At 39.6% G+C, this 10030-nt stretch overlaps 1 protein-coding gene across 1 annotated transcript in view; it reads right to left on the bottom strand.

Moving 5' to 3' along the window:
* Positions 1–2054: 2054 nt before the first annotated feature.
* LOC128640480 (ligand-dependent nuclear receptor corepressor-like protein) overlaps positions 2055–10030 on the bottom strand; it is a 123646-nt gene continuing 115670 nt past the window's right edge. Inside the window, exon 3 of the mRNA XM_053692958.1 lies at positions 2055–2149. Coding sequence (XP_053548933.1) covers positions 2055–2149 — 95 coding nt within the window. The remainder of the gene's footprint in view (positions 2150–10030) is intronic.

Below are 10030 nucleotides of genomic sequence, written 5' to 3'. Positions count from 1 at the left end.
AAGCGCCAGAGGGCTCAGCGTTTGTTCTCACACCAGACCTACTGCGCTTCCCCTGCAACCCCGGCAGCTTAGATAAAACCTCAGTGAGGGTAGTATTCATAACTGCGGCCATATCTTGCAGGGTGAAAGAACTAGACGCACTAAAAGTACTTGGTGTCACTTGTGCGGGCGTTAACGGTTGTGACACTTGGGGAGAATTAGATGGCATAACCTAATTCTCTTCTGACTGAGAATCATCCTGCGACATACTTTTAGTAGCCAAAATATATGTTCTTTACAATTTATTGACCTTTCAGTGCATGAGGGACACATACTAAGTGAAGGTTCCACAATGGCTTCTAAACATATTAAACATTGACTTTCCTCAATGTCGGACATGTTGAACAGGCTAGTAATGATTTCAAACAAGCTTAAAAAACGGTACTGCGCCTTTAAGAGAAAAAAAGCATACACGTTCTGCAAAACAGCCTAAACATGCACCAAATTTTTCAAAATTTTGTATGTAGACACACTATAGGTAGATAAGATTGCACCACAAAAATTTTTAGCAATTAACCCCTTAACTTCCAAAACGGATCGAAAATAGGCCCAGATCCGGAAAAAAAAAAAACCTCAGCACCTTGCCACAGCCCTGTTGTGGCCCTACCTGCCCTCAGGGATCACAAGTGTGGGGTAAAAGCTTCGAATTGGCCCCAAACATACACCAGGGCCCTCAGGAGTTAGAGCTTGCTGTTTGCTGACAAACTAACTGCGCATCTGAGGCGCGAAAATAGGCCCTGCCCATCTCACTCGATGTTATCTCAGCCTTAAAGAACCGCACCAGAGCGGTTATAACTAGCCATGTGGGTTCTAAGAACCGAAAAATAAGCCATGTGTGTCCTAATAAAGATGCCCAAAACGTTTACTGTCCCACAAAAACGTTAAAGCACTCCCATCCAAAAAAACGTTTGTTCACAAACATTTGTCTACAGTGTCAACCATGTATGTAATTGGCCCCATATGCAAGCTAAGTAATGCCCTTCTTTTAGCTCTAGGATTACTGCTTACCCTTACCCTCCTGGGTATAATGTCAGCCTTTCTGAAATACACAGTCTCTCCAGAAGAAAATTATGACTGAACATACCTCATTGCTGCATAGCATGAAACCGTTCCTCACACTGAAGTTTCCTGTACTCCTCAGCCTCTGTGGGAACAGCAAATGGACCTTAGTTACAAATGCTAAGATCATCATCCTACAGGCAGCAGTCTTCATCCATCTGCTGCCTGAGAGTAAATAGTACAAACCGGTACCATTTAAAATAAACTCTTGATTCAAGAAATTAAAAACTAATATTTTATCACCTCTTTCACTTTACCCTTCCTAGTACTTAGAGTAGGCAAAGAGAATGGCTGGGGGTGGAGCTAAGGGAGGAGCTATATAGACAGCTCTGCTGTGGTGCTCTTTGCCACTTCCTGTAGGGAAGGATAATATCCCACAAGTGAAGGATGAATCCGTGGACTTGTCTTACCTTTATAGAAGAAATCTACTACTTATTTGAAGTTCAGACTAAGTGCTATTGCATTGTCTTTTTATAATGCATTTGTTGATTATGCAAATCTACTGTATTTACTGGTTCTTTAATAACAAAAAAAAAAAGTCTGTTAAATTATCTTTATTTCAAAAAGGTATAATAGAATCCTTAAAAAGAATTCATATAACCAATCTGCTTACATCATTATGGCAGCTCCTCATCAACAAGAAAAAAATAAGAGTATAAACCCAAAGTGGTTATACCCCCACTTCAAAGAAAGTTAAAATGGACATTCTAGCAGTTTTTTTAAATGTATAGTGTGTGACCTGCTGCAGATGTGATCAAAAGTCACAAGCATCTGTATGTTTCAAGTGCAACTAAAAGATTACCAAAATATTTTTCTCTCATTTAAAAACATACTGCTATATATTTGAAATACTGCTAGAATTATATTTAAATTTACCTGAGATTAGATGAGCAAGTCACTAAACTACTACAAAGAAAAAGGGATACATGTGCATTTTTTTGTGGATATTAATATTATTAAACAGCATCTACCTTGACTTTTTCTCTCCTCAAGCAGCAGAAGAGACAATTTTCATCAAAGGACCAATCACAAACACCTGTAGGTTCACAGTCTAATAAAAAATGTACAAAAAAAACAAACAAAAAACACAATTGTAAACAATCCACCTGTTCAACTGTCCTTTTTAAATCTTTAAAATTCACGTGCATTTCATTTTTATGCAAAACTTTTACAGCATGCAGTGATACAAATAAAAGAAAAAATATTTAGCAGGAAATTGAAAAATGTGTGAATAAAAAAAAAATTACTTAAAAGAAGAATTAAAGTAAATCCCAAAATAATTCAACTTAAAAGTTGGCAAATTTGTGGCACAATTATGTTACTACGATATGAGCTTGTATTATATTTTTTTAAAGCTATGTAGCAATTAAAATGTATGCTTGTAAATCATGTTTAATAAATAAATACATATATATTCTACCCACATCTTGAAATTTTCCAGTTGCACTATACTTCATTATATCCATTTAAAAGATTTTTCCAGCAAAAGTTGATCTAATTCAATATACGTGGAGCATGAGACACTGGAAAACACACAAAAGGTATTCCGGTGAAAATCTATGCTTTTATATTCTTGCTTTAAAAAATAAAAAATAAAAAAGAGTAAATCACTTATTAAAGTGACAGAAAGTTAAAATGTTCTATTATTCACATTGAAGCACTGTAAAACAATGTTATTTGCATACAAAAAAAAAAGTGTCAAGAGTTTCCATACAGATAATAATGGCTTATAACATACATAAATAAAAGAAAGCAGACAATGGCATGCAGAAATTACTCTGCACAACAAATGTTTACTTTACTTGGATGGTAGGGCAAAAGAGTCAGCTGTGTTAATCTGAGCACTAATAAAGAGAAAATGGTTTCTTTTGGTACAATTTAAACACTTAACATCAACCACACAGTATTTAAAAGGGACAGTGTAGTCAAAATTAGAAACTTCCTGATTCATGCAATTTTAAACAACTTTCCAATTCCCTTGATAATTAAATTTGCTTTATTCTCTTGGTATTCTTTGTGGAAAGATAAATCTATTTAGGTTTACATGCTAATTTCTAAACACCTGAACTGCCTCTCAGTACATTTTGAATTTTTTTGACAGTTAGACACTGTTAGTTCATGTGTGTCATAAATAGCATTGTGCTCACCCCGTGGAGTTATTTAAGAGTATGCACTGATTGGCTAAAATACAAGTCTGTCAAAAGAACTGAAATAAGGAACAGTCTGCAGAGGCATAGATACAAGATAATCACAGAGGTAAAAAGTATATTAATATAATAGTGCTGGTTATGCAAAACTGGGGAATGGGTAATAAAGGGATTATCTATCTTTTCTGGAGTAGACTGTCCCTTTAATGCAAAAATGTATGTATGCATGTATACATACATTATATATATATATATATATATATATATATATATATATATATATATATATATATCTATCTTGAAAAAGCCTGCAAGTCAGGCGAAACATGTTGATGAGTGTTGGTATTTTGTAACAAACAGCCTAATAACTTACAAAACAGGCTTACTCTGCGCAGTGTGAATTTTGCCGAAATACCCAGGAAAACTACTAATTTGGATTATCCCGCTGCTAAAAGGACTCTCATTGGCCTGCTTAAACACACGTGACTGAACACGGAAGCACTGACCAGCGTGGAGCCGCACAGGAGACGCGGAGGCGTCCGGTAAACCACAACACCTGTGAGCAGAAATCGCTGCGGCTGGGAAGAGAGCCTGCTAAGGTGAGACTTATCTTGTACTATAGAGGACATTTGTCACCCAACCACTGCAGAAATCTCTGTGGATGTGAAGAGAGCTTACTAAGGTGAGACTTACCCTCTACCGTATTGGACACTTGTCATTTTACATATTGTCCTCCACCTGCTAAAAGTAGGAGTTCGGGTATAATTACAACGTCCCAGAACTGTATTGGAGGAAAGAGGCAAAGTGCTTTAAAAGGTGACACAAACGCACAAATAGTATCTCCCTCAAAGAAAGGACTCTTACAGAGACATACTATATATTTAAACATTGGAAATTAGTCGCAAAACTTCCAAAATAGAAAGCAGCTTTTAAACATATGTTCAAGATTGTTATTGTCATTTTAAGAATCTATTTTTATAAGTTTACAACATATATGTTTTAATACTGTGTAAGTGACCGGTCACCGTATATTATCTGCTAAAGCTAGATATCCTTGCATGTTTTAAATAAATTAATATTTTTTTACTATTACAAATACTCTTCTGTTTTATCTATTATTTTTAGTTGCTAGATTCCCCTTGCTATCATAAGCGCTGATCCTATTACTCCATTTGTAAATTGTTTTTTATATATGCAACCTTTAGGGAGAGTTGCATTGTAGGAACAGCTTGAGGTTTCTGCAGGGTAGCGCTGTTTATATATTCACCTTTTGCATACACAGTATAAACTACCTTGATGTCACTCTGAAAGGGGATATAGCAGGAAAAGTGGACACTGAGGTATTTAGGAAACCCTACCCTATTACATGCCCACAGTAATCACCCAAAGAGTATTTAAAGGGACATTCAACACTTCCCTTAACATTATTTGCGCTAGAAATATAAGAACCGAAGATCCGCCTGCAGTATATCCCTCCTGCCATGCCGCCTTGCTTCTGTAGTAATCACTTTCGGTAAATTGTGTAATACCGGGTAAATATGGCAGCCGGACTGCCCCCACCGTTACGTAGCTGCCTTCTTCTTCAAATCATCATCAAATCAGAATCCAGTCCTCGGACAGAAATAGCACGCGCTGATAACAAACTCGAGCAAATATTGATGATAGAGATAGATCTGATTTCTTAAAGTTCAAGAATACCACAGGAAATAAAGATTTTGATGGAATTACTTGTGTCACTCAGTATAGCAACCAGGTTAATCAAATATGTAATATTGTCAGGAAAAATGTGTCCATGCTTAAGGCAGATGATGAATTGGAAGAAATTACCCCCAACAAAATACAGATTTGCATTTAGGAAAGGGCTGTCTATTTGCAACAGACTAGCACCCACTCAATTGAAATCTAATACTGAAAGAACAAGCTCATGGGTTCAACACAAAGGAGTATATAAGTGTAGCAACTTTCAATGCAAAGCCTGGATAGGAAAGTAGGCTTTAGGAGTTGTGTTACAGGGGAGTCCTTTAAACACCAACTATGTACAAATTTTAGGGCCACCTATTATATTTATGTTGACATGTATAGATTGTGAGATGCAATATGTGGGCCTCACCACAAGGGAGGTCAGGTATAGGATTCGAGAGCACCTGTCGAGTATAAAATTGGGTAAATTAACCACACCTCTGGTTCTACATTTAAAAAAATAAGCATAACAAAGAAAGTAACTCCTTAAGACAGGACTATTATTGAAACAGTTGTGCCTCCTAAAAGAGGTGGCAATAGAGAGTTGTCCATTTTAGGTAAAAGGGAAGTGTTCTGGATACACAGACTGAGGACCAGGGTGCCATTTGGCCTGAACTCAGAATATGATGTTATTAACTTTTGGCAATATGCATTGGTGTCTCAGTTCTGTGTATCTGGGACAGTGGATCCTTCCAATGAAATGTAACTGGGTTAATGAGAGACATAAGTGTGTGTATATCTGTCGCATGCTGTGTGTAAAAGGTTTGCAGATTTTGTAAATGAAAAGCACTTGATTCAATTTTTCAATTTTTAATGTGCAATTTTTTGTTCACTGAAGGAAATGCATAGATACATTGATTTATAATAGATTTCTAGCCTTTAAGCATTAATAATAACAACAAAATTGATGTTGAATTGATTTTTGTATGGAACTGTATGGGATTTGATAGGTGTGGTTTGAAGCTAATGAAACGGAGTTCAATTTGAACACTCTACAAATGGTCAAAAGTCTGTTTTTCAATAAGCTGTTTGGGAATTGCAATTGGAAAGTAATTAGTACCCCAATCCAAGTATAAAATAATTGCACCATATATCTAGATTTGCTAGTAAATGTCCTATCGCTATATGTTTTCTCTATATTCCATATGAACTATTGAGACATATTTATTGAATTCAATACAAAAGTTTCACTGTGTATCATGTATGAAATGAAGAATATATATATCTACTTTGTGAAAACAAAATTTATGCTTACCTGATAAATTTCTTTCTTTTGCGATGTACCGAGTCCACGGATTCATCCTTACTTGTGGGATATTGTCCTTCCTAACAGGAAGTAGCAAAGAGAGCACCACAGCAGAGCTGTCTATATAGCTCCCCCCTTAACTCCACCCCCCAGTCATTCGACCGAAGGCCAAGGAAGAAAAAGGAGAAACTATAAGGTGCAGAGGTGACTGAAGTTTTCAATAAAAAAATACTATCTGTCTTGATAGACAGGGCGGGCCGTGGACTCGGTACATCGCAAAAGAAAAATATTTATCAGGTAAGTCCACGGATTCATCCTTACTTGTGGGATACCAATACCAAAGCTTTAGGACACGGATGAAGGGAGGGACAAGACAGAAACCTAAACGGAAGGTTGTAAAACCTTTCTCCCAAAAATAGCCTCCGAAGAAGCAAAAGTATGAAATTTGTAAAATTTTGAAAAGGAATGGAGCGAAGACCAAGTTGCAGCCTTACAAATCTGTTCAACACAAGCATCATTTTTAAAAGCCCATGTGGAAGCTACCGCTCTAGTAGAATGAGCTGTAATCCTTTCAGGAGGCTGCTGTCCAGCAGTCTCATAAGCCAAACGGATGATGCTTTTCAGCCAAAAGGAAAGAGAAGTCGCCGTAGCCTTATGATCCCTACGCTTTCCAGAATAGACAACAAACAAAGAAGATGTTTGACGAAAATCTTTGGTTGCCTGTAAATAGAATTTCAAAGCACGAACCACGTCCAAGTTGTGCAACAGACGTTCCTTCTTACAAGAAGGATTAGGACACAGAGAAGGAACAACAATCTCCTGATTGATATTCCTGTCAGTAACAACCTTAGGTAGGAACCCAGGCCTGGTACGCAAAGCCACCTTATCAGCATGGAACGCAAGATAAGGTGAGTCACAATGTAATGCAGATAGTTCAGAAACTCTTCGAGCTGAAGAAATAGCAACTAGGAATAAAACTTTCCAAGATAAAAGCTTAATATCCATGGAATGCATGGGTTCAAACTGAACCCCCTGAAGAACTCTCAGAACTAAATTTAAACTCCATGGCGGAGTAACAGATTTAAACACAGGCTTAATTCTAGCTAAAGCCTGACAAAAAGCCTGAACTTCTGGGACATCTGCCAGACGCTTGTGCAACAGAATAGACAGAGCAGATATCTGTCCTTTTAGGGAACTAGCTGACAATCCTTTCTCCAATCCCTCTTGGAGAAAAGACAAAATCCAAGGAATCCTGATTTTACTCCAGGAGTAGCCTTTGGATTTGCACCAAAAAATATATTTACGCCATATCTTATGATAGATTTTCCTGGTAACAGGCTTTCGAGCCTGAATCAAGGTATCTATGACCAACCTTAGAGAAACCCCGCTTTGATAAAATCAAGAGTTCAATCTCCACGCAGTCAGTTGCAGAGATATTAGATTTGGATGCTGGAATGGACCTTGAATGAGAAGGTCCCGTCTCAGTGGCAGAGTCCATGGTGGCAGAGATGACATGTCCACCAGGTCTGCATACCAAGTCCTGCGTGGCCACGCAGGAGCCATCAAGATCACTGAAGCTCTCTCCTGTTTGATTCTGGCAATCAAACGAAGAAGAGGAAATGGTGGAAACAAATAAGCCAGGTTGAACGACCAGGGTACTGCTAGAGCATCTATCAGTACTGCCTGAGGATCCCTTGACCTGGATCCGTAACGAGGAAGTTTGGCGTTCTGATGATTAGCCATCAGATCCAATTCTGGTGTGCCCCATAGCCGAACCAGGTGAGCAAACACCTCCGAATGGAGTTACCACTCCCCAGGATGAAAAGTCTGACGACTTAGAAAATCCGCCTCCCAGTTCTCTACTCCTGGGATATAGATTGCTGACAGATGGCAAGAGTGATCCTCTGCTCATCGAATTATCCTTGAGACTTCTGTCATCGCCAAGGAACGGTTTGTTCCGCCCTGATGATTGATATAAGCCACAGTCGTGATGTTGTCCGACTGAAACCTGATGAATCTGGCCGAAGCCAGCTGAGGCCATGCCTGGAGAGCATTGAATATCGCTCTTAATTCCAGAATATTTATCGGTAGGAGGCCCTCCTCCTGAGTCCACAAACCCTGAGCTTTCAGGGAATTCCAGACTGCACCCCAGCCCAGAAGGCTGGCGTCTGTCGTCACTATAACCCAATCTGGCCTGCGGAAACACATTCCCTGGGACAGATGATCCTCTGACAACGACCAAAGAAGAGAGTCTCTGGTCTCTTGATCCAGATTTATCTGAGGAGATAAATCCGCATAATCCCCATTCCACTGATTGAGCATGCATAGCTGCAGTGGTCTGAGATGCAAGCGAGCAAACGGAACTATGTCCATTGCCGCTACCATTAGCCCGATTACCTCCATACACTGAGCCACTGACGGCCGAGGAATGGAATGAAGAGCTCGGCAGGTGGACAAAATCTTTGATTTACTGACCTCCGTCAGAAATATTTTAATTTCCACCGAGTCTATCAGAGTCCCTAGAAAGGAAACCCTTGTGAGGGGGGGAAAGAGAACTCTTTTTTACGTTCATCTTCCACTCGTGAGATCTTAGAAAAGCCAACACCAAGTCCGTGTGGGACTTGGCTAGTTGGAAAGTCGACGCTTGAATTAGAATGTTGTCTAGATAAGGGGCCACTGCTATGCCCTGTGGCCTTAGAACCGCCAGAAGGGACCCTAGCACCTTTGTGAATATTCGTGGTACCGTGGCCAACCCGAAGGGAAGAGCCACAAACTGATAATGCTTGTACAGAACTTGTGATGATCTTTGTGGATAGGAATGTGTAGATATGCATCCTTTAAGTCCACGGTAGTCATATATTGACCCTCCTGGGTCAATGGTAAGATAGTCCGAATGGTCTCCATCTTGAAGGATCGGACTCTTAGGAATTGGTTGAGGATCTAGAGATTTAGAATTGGTCTGAAAGTTCCCTCTTTCTTGGGAACCACAAACAGATTGGAGTAGAACCCCTGTCCCTGCTCTGCTTTTGGGACTGGGCAGATCACTCCCATGGTAAAAAGGTCTTCTACACAGCGTAAGAATGCCTCTTTTTGTCGGGTTTACAGACAATTGAGAAAGATGGAACCTCCCCCTTGGAGGGGAATCCTTGAAATCTAGAAGGTATCTCTGGGTAACAATTTCTACTGCCTAGGAATCCTGAACGTCCCTTGCCCAGGCCTGAGCAAAGAGAGAGAGCCTGCCCCGTACTAGAACCGGTCCCGGATCGGGGGCTACCCCTTCATGCTGACTTTGTGGCAGCAGCAGGCTTTTTGGCCTGTTTACCCTTGTTCCAAGCCTGATTAGGTCTCCAGGTTGGCTTGAGTTGATCAAAATTCCCTCTTGCTTTGCAGCAGGGGAAGAGGAATTGGGACCACTCTTGAGGTTTTGAAAAGAACGAAAATTATTTTGTTTGGTCCTTGACTTATTTGACATATCCTGAGGGAGGGTATGACCCTTCCCTCCAGTAATGTCTGAAATGATCTCTTTCAGTGCAGGCCCGAATAGGGTCTTACCTTTGAAAGGGATGGACAAAAGCTTAGATTTAGATGACACATCAGCTGACCAGGACTTAAGCCATAACGCTCTACGCGCTAAAATGGCAAAACCTGAATTCTTTGCTGCTAACTTAGCAGGATGAAAAGCGGCGTCTGTAATAAAAGAATTAGCCAACTTAAGGGCCTTAATTCTGTCCAAAATATCATCTAGTGGGGTCTCCATCTGAAGAGCCTCTTCTAGAGCCTCAAACCAAAAAGCAGCTGC

This window comes from Bombina bombina, chromosome 9 (genome assembly GCF_027579735.1).
Source record: "Bombina bombina isolate aBomBom1 chromosome 9, aBomBom1.pri, whole genome shotgun sequence".
NCBI classification, from domain to species: Eukaryota; Metazoa; Chordata; class Amphibia; order Anura; family Bombinatoridae; genus Bombina; species Bombina bombina.
Note: the sequence above shows the minus strand (reverse complement) of the source record. Positions and strands in the feature narration are given on the sequence as shown.